This window comes from Plectropomus leopardus, chromosome 3 (assembly GCF_026936395.1).
Source record: "Plectropomus leopardus strain MGB_pleo_1.0 chromosome 3, ASM2693639v1, whole genome shotgun sequence".
Classification (NCBI taxonomy): Eukaryota; Metazoa; Chordata; class Actinopteri; order Perciformes; family Serranidae; genus Plectropomus; species Plectropomus leopardus.
This window is the reverse complement of record NC_142178.1, coordinates 10,077,451-10,101,711: the sequence shown is the minus strand read 5'-3', so window position 1 is coordinate 10,101,711 and position 24,261 is coordinate 10,077,451. Positions and strand designations below refer to the sequence as shown.

General features: G+C 35.8%; 1 protein-coding gene across 1 annotated transcript; it reads right to left on the bottom strand.

The window, feature by feature from the left end:
• Positions 1-14,378: 14,378 nt before the first annotated feature.
• Positions 14,379-24,183, bottom strand: cd7al (cd7 antigen-like). Its single transcript, XM_088075561.1, has 6 exons — positions 24,151-24,183; positions 19,626-19,697; positions 18,781-19,134; positions 16,967-17,347; positions 15,352-15,458; positions 14,379-14,900 (listed from the first exon to the last, which is right to left on the bottom strand). Exons 2-6 carry the CDS (start codon positions 19,684-19,686, stop codon positions 14,697-14,699), a joined length of 1,107 nt encoding a protein of 368 aa, XP_087931687.1. The 5' UTR covers positions 19,687-19,697; positions 24,151-24,183; the 3' UTR covers positions 14,379-14,696.
• Positions 24,184-24,261: the final 78 nt, after the last annotated feature.

Sequence of the window (24,261 nt, the reverse complement as noted above, 5' to 3'; positions counted from 1 at the left end):
TTTTTATGGTGGTTTGGGCCGTTTTTATACGTTTTAATGCTTTGGCGTGTCTCAGCACGCTATTTTATGTTGTTTTAAGGTGTTTTCAGCTGTTTTTGGGACATGTCAAATTTTGACATTTTTGCCTTACTATAGCCTTGCTTTTTTGTTCATTTTTCCGACGTGCTATTTTATGTTGTTTTCGGCCGTTTTTATACGTTTTAATGCTATGGCGTGTCTCATCACGCTATTTTATGCTGTTTTAAGGTGTTTTCAGCTGTTTTTGGGACTTGTCAAATTTTGACATTTTTGCCTTACTATAGCCTTGGTTTTTTGGTCATTTTTCCGACGTGCTATTTTATGTTGTTTTCGGCCGTTTTTATACGTTTTAATGCTATGGCGTGTCTCATCACGCTATTTTATGCTGTTTTAAGGTGTTTTCAGCTGTTTTTGGGACATGTCAATTTTTTACATTTTTGCCTTACTATGGCCTTGCTTTTTTCTTTTTTCTTTTTCGACATTCTATATTATGGTGTTTTGGGCCATTTTCATACGTTTTTATGCTATGGCATGTCTCAGCATGCTATTTTACCCAATTTTAAGGTGTTTTCAGCTGTTTTTGGGACATGTCAAATTTTGACATTTTTGCTTTACTATAGCCTTGATTTTTTTGGGGGCGTTATTTTCAACATTCTATATTATGGTTTTTTGGGCAGTTTTCATACATTTTTTTATGCTATGGCATGTCTCTGCATGCTATTTTATGCTGTTTTAAGGTGTTTTCCGCTGTTTTTGGGACATGTCAAATTTTGACATTTTTGCCTTACTATAGCCTTGCTTTTTTGTTGATTTTTTTCAACATTCTATATTATGGTGTTTTGGGCTGTTGTTAGACATTTTAATGCTATGGTGTGTCTCAGCACGTTATTTTTGATGTTTTAAGGTGTTTTCAGCTGTTTTTGGAACATGTCAGTTTTTTATATTTTTGCCTTACTATAGCTTTGCTGTTTTGGTCATTTTTTCGATATGCTATTTCATGGTGGCTTTAGCCGTTTTTACACATTTTAATGCTATGGCATGTCTCAGCAAGCTATTTCATGCTGTTTTAAGGTGTTTCCAGCTGTTTTTGGGACGTGTCAAATTTTTACATTTTTGCCTTACTATAGCCTTGGTTTTTTGGTGATTTTTCCGACATGCTATTTTATGTTGTTTTCGGCCGTTTTTATACATTTTAATGCTATGGCATGTCTCAGCATGCTATTTTACGCTATTTTGAGGTGTTTTCAGCTGTTTTTGGGACATGTCAAATTTTGACATTTTTGCCTAACTATAGCCTTGCTGTGTTGGTCATTTTTTCAACATGCTACATCATTGTGTTTTTCAGCATATTTGCACCTTGTAATGCTATGGTGTGTCTCAGCACGCTTTTTAGGTAGTTTTAAGGTGTTTGCAGCTGTTTTTGTGACATGTCAAATTTTGACATTTTTGCCTTACTATAGCCTTGCTTTTTTGGTGATTTTTCTGATGTGCTGTTTTATGGTGGTTTGGGCCGTTTTTATACGTTTTAATGCCTTGGCGTGTCTCATCACGCTATTTTATGCTGTTTTAAGGTGTTTTCAGCTGTTTTTGGGACATATCAAATTTTGACATTTTTACCTTACTATAGCCTTGCTTTTTTGGTCATTTTTTCGACATTCTATATTATGGTGTTTTGGGCTGTTTTCATACGTTTTTATGCTATGGCATGACTCAGCATGCTATTTCACGCTATTTTAAGGTGTTTTCAGCTGTTTTTGGGACATGTCAAATTTTGAAATGTTTGCCTTACTATAGCCTTGCTTTTTTGGTGATTTTTCCAACGTGCTGTTTCGTGGTGGTTTAAATGCTTTTTATATCGCTTTTAATGCTATGGCGTGTGTCTGCATGCTATTTTATGCTATTTTGAGGTGTTTTCAGCTGTTTTTGGGACATGTCTAATTTTGACATTTTGCCTTACTATAGCCTTGCTTTTTGATGATTTTTCCGACGTGTTGTTTTATGGTGGTTTAATGCTTTTTTATACGTTTTAATGCTATGGCGTGTGTCTGCATGCTATTTTATGCTATTTTGAGGTGTTTTCAGCTGTTTTTGGGACATGTCAAATTTTGACATTTTTGCCTTACTATAGCCTTGCTTTTTTGATGATTTTTCCGACGTGCTGTTTCGTGGTGGTTTGGGCCGTTTTTATACGTTTTAATGCTATGGCGTGTGTCTGCATGCTATTTTATGCTATTTTGAGGTGTTTTCAGCTGTTTTTGGGACATGTCAAATTTTGACATTTTTGCCTTACTATAGCCTTGCCTTTTTGGTCATTTTTCCGACATTCCATATTATGGTGTTTTGGGCCATTTTCATACGTTTTAATGCTATGGCATGTCTCAGCATGCTATTTTACGCTATTTTAAGGTATTTTCAGCTGTTTTTGGGACATGTCAATTTTTTACATTTTTGCCTTACTATGGCCTTGCTTTTTTCTTGTTTTTTTTCGACATTCTATATTATGGTGTTTTGGGCTGTTTTTAGACATTTTAATGCTATGGCGTGTCTCGACACGCTATTTTATGCATTTTTAAGGTATTTTCAGCTGTTTTTGGGACATGTCAAATTTTGACATTTTTGCCTTACTATAGCCTTGGTCTTTGGTCATTTTTCTGACGTGCTATTTCATGGTGGTTTGGGCCGTTTTTATACATTTTAATGCTATGGCGTGTCTCATCATGCTATTTTATGCTATTTTGAGGTGTTTTCAGCTGTTTTTGGGACATGTCAAATTTTGACATTTTTGCCTTACTATAGCCTTGCTTTTTCTTGTTTTTTTCGACATTCTATATTATGGTGTTTTGGGCCATTTTATATCGTTTTAATGCTATGGCGTGTGTCTGCATGCTATTTTATGCTATTTTAAGTTTTTTTTCAGCTGTTTTTGGGACATGTCAAATTTTGACATTTTTGCCTTACTATAGCCTTGGTTTTTTGGTCATTTTTCCGACGTGCTATTTTATGGTGTTTTTGGCCGTTTTTATACATTTTAATGCTATGGCATGTCTCATCATGCTATTTTACGCTGTTTTAAGGTGTTTTCAGCTGTTTTGGGGGCATGTCAATTTTTTTACATTTTTGCCTTACTATAGCCTTGCTTTTTTCTTGTTTTTTTTCGACATTCTATATTATGGTGTTTTGGGCCATTTTCATACGTTTTAATGCTATGACGTGTGTCTGCATGCTATTTTATGCTGTTTTAAGGTGTTTTCAGCTGTTTTTGGGACATGTCAAATTTTGACATTTTTGCCTTACTATAGCCTTGCTTTTTTGGTCATTTTTCCAACGTGCTGTTTCATGGTGGTTTGGGCGTTTTATACGCTTTTAATGCTATGGCGTGTGTCTGCATGCTATTTTATGCTATTTTGAGGTGTTTTCAGCTGTTTTTGGGACATGTCAAATTTTGACATTTTTGCCTTACTATAGCCTTGCTTTTTTGATGATTTTTTCGACGTGCTGTTTCGTGGTGGTTTGGGCCGTTTTTACACGTTTTAATGCTATGGCGTGTGTCTGCATGCTATTTTATGCTATTTTGAGGTGTTTTCAGCTGTTTTTGGGACAATGTCAAATTTTGACATTTTTGCCTTACTATAGCCTTGCCTTTTTGGTCATTTTTCCGACATTCCATATTATGGTGTTTTGGGCCATTTTCATACGTTTTAATGCTATGGCATGTCTCAGCATGCTATTTTACGCTATTTTAAGGTATTTTCAGCTGTTTTTGGGACATGTCAATTTTTTACATTTTTGCCTTACTATGGCCTTGCTTTTTTCTTGTTTTTTTTCGACATTCTATATTATGGTGTTTTGGGCTGTTTTTAGACATTTTAATGCTATGGCGTGTCTCAGCATGCTATTTCATGCTGTTTTATGGTGTTTTCAGCTGTTTTTGGGACATGTCAAATTTTGACATTTTTGCCTTACTATAGCCTTGGTCTTTGGTCATTTTTCTGACGTGCTATTTCATGGTGGTTTGGGCCGTTTTTATACATTTTAATGCTATGGCGTGTCTCATCATGCTATTTTACGCTGTTTTAAGGTGTTTTCAGCTGTTTTTGGGACATGTCAAATTTTGACAGTTTTGCCTTACTATAGCCTTGCTTTTTTCTTGTTTTTTTTCGACATTCTATATTATGGTGTTTTGGGCCATTTTCATACGTTTTAATGCTATGACGTGTGTCTGCATGCTATTTTATGCTATTTTAAGTTTTTTTTCAGCTGTTTTTGGGACATGTCAAATTTTGACATTTTTGCCTTACTATAGCCTTGGTTTTTTGGTCATTTTTCCGACGTGCTATTTTATGGTGTTTTTGGCCGTTTTTATACATTTTAATGCTATGGCATGTCTCATCATGCTATTTTACGCTGTTTTAAGGTGTTTTCAGCTGTTTTGGGGGCATGTCAATTTTTTTACATTTTTGCCTTACTATAGCCTTGCTTTTTTCTTGTTTTTTTTCGACATTCTATATTATGGTGTTTTGGGCCATTTTCATACGTTTTAATGCTATGACGTGTGTCTGCATGCTATTTTATGCTGTTTTAAGGTGTTTTCAGCTGTTTTTGGGACATGTCAAATTTTGACATTTTTGCCTTACTATAGCCTTGCTTTTTTGGTCATTTTTCCAACGTGCTGTTTCATGGTGGTTTGGGCCGTTTTTATACGTTTTAATGCTATGGCGTGTGTCTGCATGCTATTTTATGCTATTTTGAGGTGTTTTCAGCTGTTTTTGGGACATGTCAAATTTTGACATTTTTGCCTTACTATAGCCTTGCTTTTTTGGTCATTTTTTCGACATGGTATATTATGGTGTTTTGGGCTGTTTTTAGACATTTTAATGCTATGGCGTGTCTCGACACGGTATTTAATGCTATTTTAAGGTGTTTTCAGCTGTTTTTGGGACATGTCAATTTTTTACATTTTTGCCTTGCTTTTTTGTTGTTTTTTTCAACATTCTATATTATGGTGTTTTGGGCCATTTTCATACGTTTTTATGCTATGGCATGTCTCAGCATGCTATTTTACCCAATTTTAAGGTGTCTTCAGCTGTTTTTGGGACATGTCAAATTTTGACATTTTTGCTTTACTATAGCCTTGATTTTTTTTGGGGGGTTATTTTCAACATTCTATATTATGTTTTTTTGGGCAGTTTTCATACATTTTTATGCTATGGCATGTCTCTGCATGCTATTTTATGCTATTTTAAGTTTTTTTTCAGCTGTTTTTGGGACATGTCAAATTTTGACATTTTTGCCTTACTATAGCCTTGGTTTTTTGGTCATTTTTCCGACGTGCTATTTTATGGTGTTTTTGGCCGTTTTTATACATTTTAATGCTATGGCATGTCTCATCATGCTATTTTACGCTGTTTTAAGGTGTTTTCAGCTGTTTTGGGGGCATGTCAAATTTTTACATTTTTGCCTTACTTTTGCCTTGCTTTTTTGGTCATTTTTTCAACATTCTATATTATGGTGTTTTGGGCCATTTTCATGTGTTTTAATGCTATGGCGTGTGTCTGCATGCTATTTTATGCTGTTTTAAGGTGTTTTCAGCTGTTTTTGGGACATGTCAAATTTTGACATTTTTGCCTTACTATAGCCTTGCTTTTTTGGTCATTTTTCCAACGTGCTGTTTCATGGTGGTTTGGGCCGTTTTTATACGTTTTAATGCTATGGCGTGTGTCTGCATGCTATTTTATGCTATTTTAAGGTGTTTTCAGCTGTTTTTGGGACATGTCAAATTTTGACATTTTTGCCTTACTATAGCCTTGCTTTTTTGGTTATTTTTTCGACATGGTATATTATGGTGTTTTGGGCTGTTTTTAGACATTTTAATGCTATGGCGTGTCTCGACACGGTATTTAATGCTATTTTAAGGTGTTTTCAGCTGTTTTTGGGACATGTCAATTTTTTACATTTTTGCCTTGCTTTTTTGTTGTTTTTTTCGACATTCTATATTATGGTGTTTTGGGCCATTTTCATACGTTTTTGTGCTATGGCATGTCTCAGCATGCTATTTTACCCAATTTTAAGGTGTTTTCAGCTGTCTTTGGGACATGTTAAATTTTGACATTTTTGCCATACTATAGCCTTGCTTTTTTGGTCATTTTTTTGACATTCTATATTATGGTGTTTTGGGCTGTTTTTAGACATTTTAATGCTATGGCGTGTCTCGACACGCTATTTTATGCATTTTTAAGGTATTTTCAGCTGTTTTTGGGACATGTCAAATTTTGACATTTTTGCCTTACTATAGCCTTGGTCTTTGGTCATTTTTCTGACGTGCTATTTCATGGTGGTTTGGGCCGTTTTTATACATTTTAATGCTATGGCGTGTCTCATCATGCTATTTTACGCTGTTTTAAGGTGTTTTCAGCTGTTTTTGGGGCATGTCAATTTTTTACATTTTTGCCTTACTATAGCCTTGCTTTTTTCTTGTTTTTTTTCGACATTCTATATTATGGTGTTTTGGGCCATTTTCATACGTTTTAATGCTATGACGTGTGTCTGCATGCTATTTTATGCTATTTTAAGTTTTTTTTCAGCTGTTTTTGGGACATGTCAAATTTTGACATTTTTGCCTTACTATAGCCTTGGTTTTTTGGTCATTTTCCAACGTGCAGTTTCATGGTGTTTTTGGCCGTTTTTATACATTTTAATGCTATGGCATGTCTCATCACGCTATTTTACGCTGTTTTAAGGTGTTTTCAGCTGTTTTGGGGGCATGTCAATTTTTTTACATTTTTGCCTTACTATAGCCTTGCTTTTTTCTTGTTTTTTTTCGACATTCTATATAATGGTGTTTTGGGCTGTTGTTAGACATTTTAATGCTATGGTGTGTCTCAGCACGTTATTTATGATGTTTTAAGGTGTTTTCAGCTGTTTTTGGAACATGTCAGTTTTTTACATTTTTGCCTTACTATACCTTTGCTGTTTTGGTCATTTTTTCGATATGCTATTTCATGGTGGTTTTGGCCGTTTTTACACGTTTTAATGCTATGGTATGTCTCAGCAAGCTATTTCATGCTGTTTTAAGGTGTTTTCAGCTGTTTTTGGGACGTGTCAAATTTTGACATGTTTGCTTTACTATAGCCTTGATTTTTTTGGGGGGGGTAATTTTCAACATTCTATATTATGTTTTTTTGGGCAGTTTTCATACGTTTTTATGCTATGGCATGTCTCAGCGTGCTATTTTATGCTATTTTAAGGTTTTTTTCAGCTGTTTTTGGGACTTGTCAAATTTTGACATTTTTGCCTTTCTATAGCCTTGGTTTTTTGGTCATTTTTCCGACGTGCTATTTTATGGTGTTTTCGGCCGTTTTTATACATTTTAATGCTATGGCATGTCTCAGCACGCTATTTTATGCCGTTTTAAGGTGTTTTCAGCTGTTTTTGGGACATGTCAAATTTTGACATTTTTGCCTAACTATAGCCTTGCTGTGTTGGTCATTTTTTCAACATGCTACATCATTGTGTTTTTCAGCATATTTGCACCTTTTAATGCTATGGCATGTCTCAGCATGCTATTTTATGCTGTTTGAAGGTGTTTTTAGCTGTTTTTGGGACATGTCAAAATTTGACATTTTTGCCTTACTATAGCCTTGCTTTTTTGTTGATTTGTTCGACATTCTATATTATGTTTTTTTTGGCCGTCTTTAGACATTTTAATGCTATGGCATGTCTCAGCATGCTTTTTAGGCAGTTTTGAGGTGTTTGCAGCTGCATTTGGGACATGTCAAATTTTGACATTTTTGCCTTAGTATAGCCTTGCGTTTTGGGTCATTTTTTCAACATGCTATATCATGGGCTTGTTGACCATATTTGCATGTTTGAATGCTATGGTGTCTCTCAGCAAGCTTTTTCATGCTGTTTTAAGGTGTTTTCATCTCTTTTTGGGACATGACAAATTCAGACATTTTTGCCATACTATAGCCTTGATTTTTCAAGTATTTTTGGACTTGCTATATCATGGTGTTTTTGTCCATATTTGCACCTTTTAATGCTATGGTGTTTCCTAGCATGTTATTTTATGCTGTTTTGAGGGATTGTCAGCTGTTTTTGGGTCATGTCAAATTCTAACTTTTTTGCCTTACTATAAGCCTTGCTTTTTGAGTCATTTTTTTGACATGCTACATTATGGTGTTTTGGGACGTTTTTACACGTTTTAATGATATGGCGTGTCACAGCACACTATTTTATGCTGTTTTGAGGTGTTTTCAGCTGTTTTTGGGACATGTCAAATCTTGATATTTTTGCCTTACTATAGCCTTGCTTTTTTGGTCATTTTTCTGACAAGGTATATTATGTTGTTTTTGACCATATTTGCACGTTTTAATGCTATGGCGTGTCACAGCACACTATTTTATGCTGTTTTGAGGTCTTTTCAGCTGTTTTGAGGTCTTTTCAGCTGTTTATATTTGCCTTTCCTAATGCTATGGCGTGTCTCACTACTTTTTGCTGTTTTGACGTGTTTTAAACTGTTTTGGGGACATTTCAAATGCTAACATTTTTGCAATACTTGCTTTTTTGGTCATTTTTTTCGACATGCTAAATTATGGTGTTTTTGAACATATTTGCACCTTTTATTCATGGGCTATCAAAAAATAGCATGTTGAGAAAATGACCGAAAATGCCATACGCGGTATAGGGGAAAAAAGCAAAAATAACCAGCAAAACCACATTCAAAAGTTTGCTGATTCATGTTAAAGCAAACACTGCTGCAATGACGACTAAAAAACATACAAAAGCACCAAGAAATAGCGTGTTGAGAAAATGACCAAATATCCTATACGCGGTATGGCAAAAAATGGCAAAATTTGACATGTCCAAAAAACAAACGAAAACCACATTAGGTAGTTTGCTTAGTCATGTTAAAGTATAATATGTTGCAACAACGGGCAAAAATATCCAAAAACACCATAAAATATGTTGTTGTGAAAATGACCAAAAATGCCCTACGCAAAATGGCAAAAAAGTCAAAATATGACATGTCCAAAAGTCGACTGAAAACCACATGAAATGGCATGCCAAGTCATGTTATAACATACACTTCTGCAATAATGATTAAATATGGAAAAAAAACACCATTAAAAAAAACATGTTGAGAAGCTGACCAAAAATGCCATGCGTGGTTTGGCAAAAAATTTAAAAATCTGACATGTCCAACAAAGAACTGAAAACCACATTAAATAATATGCCCAGTCATGTTAAAGCATAATACTGTATGTTTCAACAATGGGCAAAAACAGCCAAAATAATCATAAAAAAGCATGTTGAGAAAATGACCAAAAAATGCCGCGGTATGGCAAAAAATGGCAAAATTTGACATGACAAAAAACAAATGAAAACCACATTAAATAGTTTGCTGAGTCATGTTAAAGCATACACTGCTATAATAATGACTAAAAACACACAAAACACCAAGAAATACCATGTTGTGAAAATGACCAAAAATGCCATTAGCAGTATGGCAAAAAATATCTAAATATGACATGTCAAAATAACAGCTAAAAACCACATTAAATCGCATGCCGAGTCATGTTATTGCATACACTGCTGCAATAAGGATTATAAACTGAAAAAAAAACACAATGAAATAGCATGTTGAGAAACTGACCAAAAATGCCATACGCGGTATGGCAAAAAATGTCAAAATATGGCATGTCCAAAAAACAGTTGAAAACCACATTAAATAGCATGCCCAGTCATGTTAAAGCATAATATGTTGCAAACACAGGCAAAAATATCCAAAGACACCATAAAATAGCATGTGGTAAAAATGACCGAAAATGCCATAGACGATATGGCAAAAAATGTCAAAATATGACATATCAAAATAACAGCTAAAAACCACATTAAATAGCATACTGAGTCATGTTATTGCATACACTGCTGCAATAATGATTCAAAACTGAAAAAAAACACCATGAAATAGCATGTTGAGAAAATGACCAAAAAATGCCGCGGTATGGCAAAAAATGTCAAAATATGACATGTCCAAAAAACAGTTGAAAACCACATTAACTATCATGCCCAGTCATGTTAAAGCATATGTTGCAAAAAACAAGAAATAGCATGTTAAAAAAATGCCATATGCGGTATGCGTTATGGCAAAAAATGTTAAAATATGACATGTCAAAAAAACAGCTGACAAAAAACACATTGAATAGTTTGCTAAGTCATGTTATAGCATACACTGTTCCAATAATAATTAAAAACAGAAAGAAAAACACCATGAAATAGCATGTTGAGAAATTTACAAAAAATGTCACACGCGGTATGGCAAATAATGTAAAAATCTGACATGTCCAAAAAACAAATGAAAACCACATTAAATAGTTTGCTGAGTCATGTTAAAGCATACACTACTGCAATAACGACTAAAAACATACAACAAAACCCATTTAACAGGATGTTGAGAAAATGACCTAAAAATGCCATATGTGTAATGGAAAAACGGCAAACTCTGACATATCATAAAAACAGCTAAAAACCACATTAAATAGCATGCTGGGTCATGTTATAGCATACACTGCTTCAAAATGGATTTAAAATGGAAAAAACACCATGAAATAGCATGTTGTGAAAATGACCAAAAATGCCATACGCAGTAGCCTATGGCAAAAAAATGTCAAAATATGACATGTCAAAATAACAGCTAAAAACCACATTAAATAGCATGCCGAGTCATGTTATTGCATACACTGCTGCAATAAGGATTAAAAACTGAAAAAAAAAAACCCACAATGAAATAGCATGTTGAGAAACTGACCAAAAATGCCATATGCGGTATGGCAACAAATGCAAAAATATGAAATGACTATAAACGAACTGAAAACCGCATTAAATAGTATGCCCAGTCATGTGAAAGCATAATATGTTGCAACAATGGGGGAAAAAATAGTCAAAGTCATCATAAAATAGCATGTTGAGAAAGTCACCAAAATGCCGTTCGCGGTATGGCAAAAAAAGTCAAAATTTGTCATGTCAAAAAAACAAATTAAAACCACATTAAATAGCATGCCCAGTCATGTTAAAGCATAATATGTTGCAACAATAGGCAAAAAAGCCCAAAACACCATGAAATAGCGTGATGAGAAAATGACCAAAGATGCCATACGTGGTATGGCAAAAACAGTCAAAATATGACATGCCAAAAAAACACCTGAAAACCACATTGGATAGTTGGCTGAGTCATGTTAAAGCACACGCTACCCCAATGATGATGAATGATGAAATGGAAACGAAATTTTAAGGAAATTACAAAAAAGCCATATGCAGTATGGCAAAAAATGTCAAAATATGACATGTCAAAATAACGTCTATAAAACACATTAAATAGCATGCTGAATCATGTTATAGCATACACTGCCGCAAAAGGATTAAAAATGGAAAAAAACACCATGAAATAGTATGTTGCAAAAATGAGAAAATGCCATACGCGATATGGCAAAAAAAAAGTCAAAATATGACATGTCCACAAGTCAAATGAAAACCAGATTAAATGGCATGCCAAGTCATGTTATAGCATACACTGTTGCAATAATGATTAAAAACAGAAAAAAAAACACCATGAAATACCATGTTGAGAAATTGACCAAAACTGCCATACGCAGTATGGCAAAAAATGTCAAAATACGACATGTCCAACAAACAGCTGAAAACTACATTAACTAGCACGCCAAGTCATGTTATAGCATACACTGCTGCAATAACGACTAAAAACATACAACAAAATCCATTTAACAGGATGTTGAGAAAATGACCTAAAAATGCCATACGCGTAATGGAAAAACGGCAAACTCTGACATGTCATAAAAACAGCTAAAAACCACATTAAATAGCATGCTGGGTCATGTTATAGCATACACTGCTTCAAAATGGATTTAAAATTGAAAAAACACCATGAAATAGCATGTTGAGAAAATGACAAAAAATGCCATATGCGGTATGACAAAAAAAGGTAAAAAAAATGACATGTCCAAAAGTCAGCTGAAAACCTCATTAAATAGCATGCCCAGTCATGTTAAAGCATGATATGTTGCAACAACAGGCAAAAATCACCAGAAACACCATAACATAGCATCTTAAGAAAATGAGCAATGAGCAAAAATGCCATACGCTGTATGGCAAAAATGTAAAAATGTCCAAAAAACAACTGAAAACCACATTAAATAGCATGCCGAGTCATGTTTTAGCATACACTGCTGCAATAAGGATTAAAAACAGAAAAAATACCATGAAATAGCTTGTTCAGAAATTGACCAAAAATACCATCGGTGGTATAGGAAAAAGGGGTAAAACCATGCAAGTCCAAAAAACAGCTGAAAGCCATATTAAATGGCATGCCAAGTCATGTCAAAGCATAGAATGTTGCAACAATGGGCAAAAAAAGCCCAAACATCATGAAAGAGTATGTTGCAAAACTGACCAAAAATGCCATACGCATTAAGGGAAAAAAATGTGTTTTTTTGTTTCAATTTTTAATTGTCAGTGCAGCAGTGTGTGCTGTAACATGACTAGGCATGCTAATTAATGTGGTTTTCAGGTGTTCTTTGGACATGTCATTTTTGACATTTTTGCCATACTATACTATTGCTTTTTTGGTCATTTTCTTGACATGTTATATTATGGTTTTTTTGGCCATATTAGCACAATTAATGTTATGGCGTGTCTTAGCACATTATTTTATTCTGTTTTGAAGTGTTTTCAGCTGTTTTTGGGACATGTCAAATTTGGACTTTTTCTCCATGCTATAGCCTCGCTTTTTTGGTCTTTTTTTTCCGACTAGCTATATTATGGTGTGTTTTTGCAACATTCTATGCTATGGCATGTCTCAGCATGCTATTTTATGCTGTTTTCAGCTGTTTTGGGGACATGTCTTATTTTGACATTCTCGCCATAGTATGGTATTTTCATTTGGCATGCTCTTTTATATGGGTTTCAGCTGTTTTCTGGACATGTCATAGTTTGACATTTTTCTCCATGTCGAAGTATGAAGAATGGCATGTCAAAGAAACGACCAAAAATGGCATTATGTAGCATGTTGAAAAATCAACTGAAAACGACATAGTATAGCCTGTCGAAAAATGTCAAAATATGACATGTTGAAAAAACTGCTAAAAAACCACATAGTAAACATTTCGAGAAACGTCATATTATAACATGTTGAAAAAACAGCCATAACATCACAGGATGTCGAAAAAAAAAGGGCCGGAAAACCCCATAGTATAGCACGTCGACAAAACTGCAGAAAAAATCATCATATAGCATGTAAAATAAAAAATTTTAAAAAGACATAAATTGTCGTAGTTTCGTATGTCGACAAATGTCAAAATATAAAACATGACATGTCCAAAAAAACAGCTGAAAAACCACATAGTATAGCATGTCTAATAAATGGCCAAAAACGTTATAATATAGCATGTTGAAAAACAGCAAAACATCAAAGTATAGTATGTCAAAGAATGTCAAAATACTAAATGTCCAAAAAACAGTTGAAATCCACATAGTAAAGCATGTTGACACACATGATAAAAAAACTTGCCCAAAAACTTATATTATGTAAAAAAAAAAAAAAAAAAAAATCACCATACCCTTACAGTGTGGTATGTCAAAAAAATTCCAAATCTGACATTTTGAAAAAAGAGCTGGAAAACTACACAGCATAGCATGTCCAGAGACGTCATAGTACAGAATGTTGAAAAACGTCATAATATAGCATGTCAAAGAAACAACTGAAAATGCCATACTATAGTATGGCGAAAAATGTCAAAATATGACATTTCCCAAAAATCAGCTGAAAATGGCATAAAATAGCACGCCAAAAACGTCATAATATCGCATGTCATTGAAAATGTCATAGTATAGTATATCAAAAAATATAGTATGCTGTATGAATGTTTTCTACAAAAAGGTACAAGGTAGATTTATTGTCATTTTTCTTAAACGTGGTTTAAGAGGAAATGAAATTAAAGTTGACCCTAAAGTCTGCTACATCTTTTTGGCGTCAAGGTAGGAGATGAGGAGTCTCACAGCCTGGTGAAAGAAGCTGCTCTACAGTCTGGTGGTTCTGCAGCAGATACTTGTGTATCTTTTCCAGATGGCAGCAGGAAGAACAGACTGTGGCTGCTGTCTTTCAGTATCCTTTGTGCTCTGTGCAGACACCTCACTTCACCGAGGTCACTGATAAAGTCATAAAAAAATGTCATAGTCCTGTGATTAAAAAAAAGGTCTAGAAATCACTTAAATGGTAATAGTATATACTTGAAATTTCCCAAAAGTCAGGATTGCAAACGCTTTAGAAGGATGAAATGCTTTCAATATGTTTTTTAGACCTCAAATACTATACAAGGCCCTTTATTGAAAGTGATACTACTTTGTTTCAAAAAAGGATACCTTTAATTTTTTTAGTCAATGTTTACAATGGTTCTAAAGGTAATGCCACAATATACACTTTTTTAAACTACTAATGTCCAATCCAAGAGATAAGACCGTGCCAGGCGAATCTTAGCTTTTAAAATGTGTTGGAAGAATGTCCGAGTGGTAATTAAAGTGAGTTAATTGGAGTCTAGTGAGTTTCAGGCGGCTAAGACAATAAGTTGGTCTGGTTCATGATGCTGGTGACATGGTCATTTCTGATATTAAGTTTGGGGGTTAAGGGCACCTCTGGGACTTTCATAATGGTTTTCAGGACAGGATTTCTTCACAGGGCAGTTTCTGTACTCAGAGAACTCCATTTCCTCCAGATGGTTGGGGGCCAGCTTCCGACAGACGGGCTGCACCCCGGTCATCTCCTCATAGATTGGGGCCTGAGGGTGTGACTTGACACTGCGGCGTGCTTTGCCCTGACAGTCATCGAAACAGGAGAAAAAACAAATCAGTGAAGTGAAAAAACAGAGTGAACGCATTCTCAGTTTCCTGTTAAAATCAGAGTTTGTCATTTTCTCTCAAGGGAGTGGCTTTAACAAGAAGTCCTAACCCGGTCTAATCTTAACAGATATTTTTACTTTAATTTAAAACAAAACAAAACACTACAGTTCACAACTCCAGAACTTCTTAGAACTGAATTAAAAAGTAGAGAAGGGTTTAACTATGTGACTCAGAATTGTCAAAAAAACATGCCGATAACTGGCAGCAGCAAGTTATGAAACCAGTGTGGTTTGTGGTGAGCTGCAGAGGAACTCTCAAGCACGCTCTCAACAGGCAGGTGCTGTTTGCGGTAATCAGTTATATTTTTCCCCTTCACTCTTGTGTAGTGTGTCAAAGCAGCACATTATTAGCCACAAGTACACTCACTTTATAAATCACCACGAATCCAAGGAGGAGGAGGAGGAGGAGAATGACCACAGCTGAGGACAAAGCATATAGCAGAGTGGAGTAGTTGGAGCAGCCGCACTGACCTCCTGGGAAGAAGCAAAGAGAGAGAAGATGAAAATAAGAGGGCTGACGTAACTGCTGGTGCAGGACACAAACATTGAGGGCCTCACAACATCCCCCAATAAGCCACAATGACAGCACTCAGCTTCCTTGCTGCACTGTATTCCTGCCTCGGATACTTTGCATCTAGAAAATATTGGCACATAAAGAGAGCAAAAGCAGTACATGTTAGTGCAACAAGAAGAGGATGAAGACTTATCAAAGATGACGTGTTCAGTGGAATTTCGCAAACCACTGAGCCAAACTTCCTTCTCAGTTTTCGGCTGAGGTTTGAATATATTAATATTTCAAGTGGAAATCAGTTATTGTCGCATGACTAGGCTTATTCATTCAAGACACGCAGCTTAACAGTGAAAACTGTTGATAAATAAGGTCTGTTATCATAGCAAATGGGACTTCTTGTTGATGATATCAGGAGCTAATAGCAGTTTGGTTTGCTTAGTGAACACGTTACATCTCAAAGACAAGAATCTCAGTTGAATTTCAATCAAATGAAACTGAATAATCAAAACTAAGTTATAAATGGAAATATTACATAGTCAAACAATTTAAAAAAAAAGAAAACTGAATAATTTTGTCTTTCAGCCCCAAAGCAGCAAATGAAGAAGTTGGCCACAATATCAAGTATCTTATCGTAAAAGGCTAAAAGATTTGCTGAAACAGCTGGACAGTGTAGTTTTTAACAACTGTCCAACAAAGTTACGTATTAAAAAGAAAAGAGAAGGAAACATTTCACCCAGTGCAACAATGTGGCTGCTTTGGAACTAGAAGGCACAGACGGCTAAAATCTCGTCCTGGGATTTGTTGAAATAAAAAAAAGGTAAAAACCAGAACAAGAAAATAATTTCCAGCATCTTTGAATTATTAATTTAAGGCATTGATCAGTGTTGCATGACAAGTCAGCTACAGTGGGACAGCACCACACTAAATATCACCAGATTGATTCATAGATAACTGCTTATACTTGTTGCACAGACACTAGACAAGTATGGAAATTTTATCTGTTAGCGATGTCTATTGTTGTCTTGTGTTATCAGTGGTTCATACACCCACAGGCACACAAGTCAAAAACACAAAGGGGACATTGTTAGTGCTTGTGAAACTGACAAAGCATAGGCATTTGCATAGGTTTCAGAACCTGTCAGTTTCACACAAAAGGTAAATCTACTCAGTCCAAAACATTATTTAAAAAACAAACAAATAATGATAACATTAATACTGTGAGACAGTTGAAATGGCAAAAATGAACTTCAGTAGTCGCATTATAGCCACTGTAGCAGTTATGTTAGTTGAAGGCTGACATCCTGAGAGATCAGAGCTGGTCCGATGCTGACAGAAACAACAGCACATAAGAGACGGAGAAAAGAGATGGCTGCAACAACAGAACAATAGTTAGTCTCATGCTCAAAAGCCTGAAAAAAGAAGAATTAAGTTAGTATAAGTAACCCTGCGATCAAGTCCCTCTGTGACCCACCTTGCACAGAAACAAAGAACACTTGTCTCCCTAGACTGGTGCTGGAGTCGGACCCGCCGTGCACGAGCAGCTGGCAGCTGTAAAGGGCGCTGTCATCCGCCTGCAGCTGCCTCAGGGTGAGGTTGTAGGTGATGCCGTTGGGACCGGGCGCCGAGGACAGCTGGACCCTCTCAACAGGGAAGTGGGAGGAGGAGGAGGATGGGGTGCTGCCACTGTGGTGACGCTTTGAGTGGTACAACACCTCCACAGGTTCCCGGCCCCTTTGCCGCTTCAGACTCACCCCCTCCACAACCAAGGCCTCCCCGTGTGGGAAGCAGGGGAGCACGGCTGAGCCGCCAGAACACGTCTTTACCAAACCTATGTTCACCAACCCCGGGGTTTCTTCAGATGGGAAAAGGGAATAAATCTTATAATGTGACCTAAAATCTAATTTCCTCTGAATAATCAAAAAATTGGGGGGACGAGTTCTCAGATGATTATGTAGATTATTTGGAGTACATAAACTATAAATGTACCAAGACAGTATGAACTGAATGCAACCAATTTTATCACATAATGTGTAGTCAACAGGAAGTAATGATACAGCATAGTATCGCAACATGTTTGCATGTCAATATCAAATGCATACACGTACGCAAAGTATCGCAAAGTTTTAGAGAGCAATAGTTTCTTTTTGTTACCTAATAAATTCTTATTATTACAAATACAAATTAAACTTTTGGTGGCCTACTAGAATAATAAAATAAACTGTTTATAGGGTCCACTAGATACATTTTGCTGCAATAACATGATTAAAGTGTGATGAACAGACTGTATATAAGATAAAACAGATATCGACAAGGTTTTCGTTTGATGACACACTGTAATTTGCAGTTGAAAAAGGTAATGAATTTATAACACTATATTGTATTGCAATACTTAGCACATCATAACATTTTGAAAAACAAAATAGTATTTTATAAAGATTTAGGTATCGTGATAATATCATATCGAGGGTCCTCTATCCACCTAGTACAACTAATATAAAATGATCCACCCTTCAAAGCATAATCAGGGTGCTATATGAAAATACATATTTGGTGTACAGTATATTAAAATTTGGGCTGTATATCAATATTTTCTGAATACTGTTGCATCCAGGAAAAGAAAAGTTTTCTCTCATCTTGTCTAATTGGATCAGAGGATGAGAGACACAGATGTGAATGTGAATTACTGAAACTCATTCAAACTCCTCATAATGTTCTGAGCAATATTAGTATACATTTAAGGAGAAATATGCAGCTTAGATTGTTGTGCTGACACTTATGTGTGTTTCAGGAACTGCTGAGCAACCATGATAGGCATTTTAGTGGTTTAATTCTTCTGCAAAAACCAGTCACACCACAAAGACGATAACACTTCAGGGTGCCAGTTTTAACAAGGCATCATTTATAAAGGGCTTGTGAGACTTAACAGTTTGTGTGTCAGTAAAACAACAATAATAAGGGAAATTTTGGGCTGTGAAAAATCGCTCTTACTTATCCTCCTCCAGTATAACATACTGTAATCTCCTTTTTATTTAAAGTTCCACTACTTTTCTTCTGCTTTTAATGAACCTGAAGCAAAACTCGTATATTAACAATCATTACGCCTTATTAGATAGGGGTGCTGAGTGGGAGCACACGACAACAGCATTAAACAAACTTTCCAAATCCCCCCCCATTTGACCTTCTTGTTTCATGGTTGTTTTGGAAAGTTTAACCTCCTGTGGGCCACAATCAAATAAAAAAGTGAGTGGGATGAAAGCAAAACAAGAAAAAGAAAGAAACACTCACCGCCATTAACAAGGAGGAAGAATTCCGTCTTCCCACGTATTCGTTCATCTTCAGAGGAAGGTTTGGCCACAAAAAACTCACAGAAGTAGCGGTCTGTGTCACTGGCACTCAGCTGAGAGACGGTCACATTCAAGGAGTGGCTGCTGGGGTCACCGCTGACACTGATGCGGCTATTGTCATTTTCATTGCTCACGCTGAAGTTGTTCTCTGTGTACTTGAACAGCACTTCTTTTGGGTCCAGCCAACTGCGCTTCAGGTAGACGCCGTAGGGCGAGGGGTTTCTTGGTTCAATCACACAGGGCAGTACCACAGAGTCCCCCTCATCCCTCTCCAAGAACTGGATTTCACTGCACACTTGATAAAAAAAAAAAAAAAAAAGTGAGAATACACGTATTATTTTTGTTTTATCCTAAATACATAAGAGATATGCGTTCCAAAGTAAAAGTCACTATTTGGGGAAGTTTGCAGCTTAACATTGTGACATCTATATTGTTAGAAGAGTCTGACAAAATTATAAACACACTTGGGGAAAAAAAGTGCAAACCCCATTTTTAAAAAAATCTGCTCTGTGATATTATGACCAAGAATTTGATATCAGTGAGATGGACAAAATAACAGCAACATGATACCACTGCAACCTGCAGCCCAAAAAATGACCAAAGGCAAACTAATCTCACAGTTTTGTCTTCATAGCAGCGCATTTCATTACAGAGAGCTCCTATTATTTTGTCCACCCCTTGTGCAAGAAATTGACTCCCTTGACTTCCCTCTGACTTACTCTTCAGCTCCAAGTGCAACTCAAACTGGAAAAAGAGAAATGAAAAAAAGACAGAAACTGAACTCACCAAATCCAGTCTGCATAAAGAGCAGAGTCCACAGACAGGTCAGGTATTTGATCGCAGTCATCTTTAATGACACTGTAAAAAGACACTAATTAAGATCCTAAGGGAAGTCTGTGATGTAAACCATGACAGCACATGTACAAGCGCTCAGAACTGGATGGTTTGGTTACCAAGTAAATGAAACCAAGGGGAACTTCATGAAGCTCCACCTTCAAACCTCAAGATGAACACAAGAGGAAGCACGCACTAACACAATGAATGACAGACAAGCTCCTTCTAAAGTCATATGGCAAAACATTAAAAATGTTCAAATACAGCACAGATGAGACTGAAAGCTGGGGATCATTTTAAGAGGTATCTAACAAACATCAGCAGCTCACTCAGAACCAGCATGTTCTCTATTTCAGTAATCAATTTGAATATTATTTTTAAAGCTCTTAATGGTCTTGTTATGGGTTATCAGATTTGCTTGTTTTTTATGAGCCCTCTCTAACGCTCAGGTCTTGTGGCTGTGGCCTTTTAAAAGTCCTAAAAGTAAGAACTTACGGTGAGGCATCCTTTTATTAGTATGTTCCACGTCTGTGAAACAGCCTGCCTGCAGACCTGAGGGCAGCAGAGGGGGTTTATCTTTTTAAAAGCAAACTCAAGACCCTTCCTTGTTAGTTTGGCTTTTAATTGAACTTTAATTTATCTAATAATTTTTTTATTAATGATTTTTTCTTTGTTTCACAGTTTTACTCCTTTATATATAATTTTATTATGTTTAACATATTTACTTGTTATTTTACTTTGTGCTGTTATCTTGTCATTTAATTCTTACTTACAGTTTGAGTATTTTACTTATTTATCTTGTATTACTACTATTATCATCTAATCTTCTGCCTCTGGTGTTTCCTCACTTATGGTAACATTTCCTCAGTGCCTGGTTTTAATGAGTGTGCCTATTTTTTTAGTGTGTTACTTAATCATGGTCTTTTTTTTATTCATGCGTGCTTGTGTGTGTGTGTGTGTGTGTGTGTGTGTGTGTGTGTGTGTGTGTGTGTGTGTGTGTGTGTGTGTGTGTGTGTGTGTGTGTGTGTGTGTCTGTGTGTATGAAAAGCACTAAACAAATAAAGTGCTTGGAGGTCCCTAAAGATTTTTTGATGTAGGCAGTTTGACCCTACTCTTACGTTCAAGAGTTCAAGATCATTAATGGTGTCTTTTTTTTCTAATTTGCTTTAATTTTCCTTTATATGCTTGAAAAAAACTTTTTAAAAAAATGTTTTTGCATGTCCCAGAGGAAGTGATTGTGACTGCATGTCACTGAACAGGATGTGTCTGCTTTTAGATAATTCGCATCAGTGAATGAAATGTCAACCCTGTAAAAGGTCCAACAGACTGCTTAAAACTTCCACCTGACTTCATTGACAAAACATGTCAAACAGGCTTTACTGGACAGAGGCTTGACAGCAAAAACAATTAAGGCTCAAGTTGACCTTCTATATTATATTATAGGTCTTAACATTAAAATTAAAAACCTGTCCCAGCAACGAAAAGAAAGCCAAACTTTTCAAAGACAAGGAGGAGAGACTGAGGCAGCTGAGGACTTTTTTCAATGTAAATATGAGTATGTGAGTAATATTTTAAGTTGGACTTTAAAAAAATGTCATCATATCCTTTACACATTTCAGAAGGAAAAGTATTCAAATATCCTGCCATTTGTCTTCGGGCAGCAAATAACGGTAAAGATTTGCCATTTGTTTTTCAAGATTTGTGACTTAAAACTTGAGACCTTTGTTGAGCAGTGCTGGACCAACCCCTGGTGCCCACCTCCTCCAAAAACATATCAATATATTTTTCTATTAACTTTACATATTATTAACAAGAACAAGAGCTCATGAGAAATCAACACAAAAAAACAACACACACAAAAATCAATTCCAGACAGTAACAGAATACTGTAAGTGCAAATGTTGTTTTCTTCTTGTTTTGTACGTGTCTTGCACCCTCATCCTGAAAGGCTTTTGCCTTTTCACTTCCTAACTGTTTGCTCTCTAAACACTCCACTCAAACATTGCCCTCGTGTTCATTTCTTTTTTTTGTTAATTTAATTATTTATTTCAAAAAAGGTTTTCATTTTTGCATGTAAAAGTGATTGTGGGACCAGGACGGACAAAACACAGAGATTATTTAAAGAGATTTAAAATAAGTCTTGCTACTAGATATCTAGAAGCTGTAAGTCAAAGGGAGCTGGATTTATTGTTTTTGTTTTTTTTAATGTAGTTTAGCATTAATCCAAGAGGCTTCTCGAATTGGCCACCTTTTGTTCATATACGTAGTTAACACATGGGGAAAAGTTTAAAATGAGAAAAAAAAAAGGGAAAACAATTGACGTGGTAAATTACTGTCTATGGTAAGGCTGCAACACAATTTTAAGGCAGCCTAGAACATGAAACAAAGTAAATGACTTGAATTTAGGGCACACACGCACAAACCTGCAGGAGTCTTAACGATGCAAGCCCACTGTGAACTTACAAACACAGCAGAAGAGTTGAGACTTATTCTCACTCGCTTTAGGTTAGATTCTAAATGTGGCCGGCAGTATTTATCTCTTAACAGGCGGTTTGATCTGTGGTGCATGCATTAGTATAAAAGGTCTGTCTTCTGCACCCCCATGTGATGCACTGAGGCCCTGAAGAACTGATGTTGTCTTGTTCTGCACGTCCAGCAGGAAACCACAAGGTTTACATGTCTAACAGGTGGCTTTTAGTGGCTGTTTACTGGTTGTTGCTGAATACAGAGGCTGCAGCTCAGGGGTCTTCATTTGATCACTTTACTCAGCTCACCTTGTTTTGCCAGTACATGCATTCACTACGCTTTGTTAGCATAGCTTGGTGGGCTTATTTTGGAAGAAAATAGCCTACATTTTCTGGCCTTGCTAACACATCTAACCGCATATTCGGGTTAAACAGCAGCACGATTAATTTCCTGGAAATGTACACAAACTGACACGAAGAAGAAACAAGTGCAGTTAAAAGGTCCTAAATATGTCTCCACTACATGACTTTGTCCAATATATGCATCTAATAGCTGTACAGACTAGATATGTTGTGGGTAATTTTAAAACCAAGCATACATAATATTCAAGTGATGTAATCCAAAATGGCTAATATTAAACAAAACAGTTCTAACTCAGCATCAGTCATTATTCCTGATTGATCAGACTGTGTCTAAAACTACAGGTTTTCTCAGGATTTCTATGTTAGGGAGAAGTGGGGTCTCATGCGGATGTTTGTCAGGGGTCTATGATATCCCACATATTCCACCGGGTGGTGCACTTGTTCTTCAATGCCCACACACCTAAGAGCCTGAGACCTATGGAAAGTGGATTTTTTTCTCTTTTAATATAACTGAAGGAAAACAAGTTCAAGCAAAATAATGTTTTATTTTTTAAATATCGCCAAACATGAAAATGACATTGTGATGTTTAACATTTTCATTCAAATGTCAAGCTTCTTTCTTGAGGATTATGCTGTGTAGGACACCTTGTATTCCTTTAACTTAATAAATGTAATCCAAAAACAAGAGTTTAAAATACTACTTTAAAAGATCAGAGGTAGAGACCCACTTCGGATTTTGACTGGTCATTACAGTTTGTCAAAGTCACTTTTATCTAAAATATAACATTTCTTTCATTACTGTCAAACACTTCTTATGCTGAAGAGCTCATCTACATAATGAGTACTTTTACTTTTAATACTTATGTACATGTTGTTGCCAACAGCTTGTGAGCTTTTACTTAAGAGTCATTTTACCCAAATTTAAAAAAAACTATTTCCCTAGTTATCTCTTGTGGCATCTAGTCATGCTGACAGTGCTGGGCTTGGTTGTCTTGGTTTTTATATTTCTGCCTTGCACACTGCAATACAAAAGGGGTAAACAGATCTTTAAAAAAATATTAACGATGTGCCCTTTGTTTTGTTCAGACTAACACAGACAGATTCTGGAAAAAACATTGCAGCTAAATATTTTTTAAAATGTCAAACTCTGTGATCACCTCAGATGGAATCAAATTTACACTTAGGCTTAGTTTTAAAGGGGCACTCAACCATTTTCACATACAACAGTAGAATTAAGGCGGCCGAGCATTTGCTGTTAGGGCTCCTCGGCTGTGGAATGATCCGCTTGAGGATCTCCAGCTTGCTGCATCACTATCTTTTCACTTTTAAAAACTTATTTTTAATCAAAAGGCATTCTTGTACTTTTTTATAGTTTCTCTTTAGAGGATTATTTTATTGTACTGTACCTTCATCCTGAAATTGCATTCACGTATTTTTTTGCATCTAAAACATTGTCCTGTCTCGTTTTTTTTTTGTGTGTGTATGTGTGTGTTGTATTTTAATATTTTTCACGTGTTTTTTTGTGATTTAAAGTGTAAAGCACTTTGTAATGTTGGCTTTGATAAATGCTATAAAAATAAACTTTATTATTATAATAATTATTGTTATTACTACAAGATCAGTGGCCTGTAACATCTACTATGACTCACCCTTTGAAAACAGGTTGTTCTCTGTGGGAACCACTGCACGAGAAAGAGAAAGTGATCATCTTTTATCGTATTAAGATGAGCCAACCCGTTAACACAACACACACATTGCAG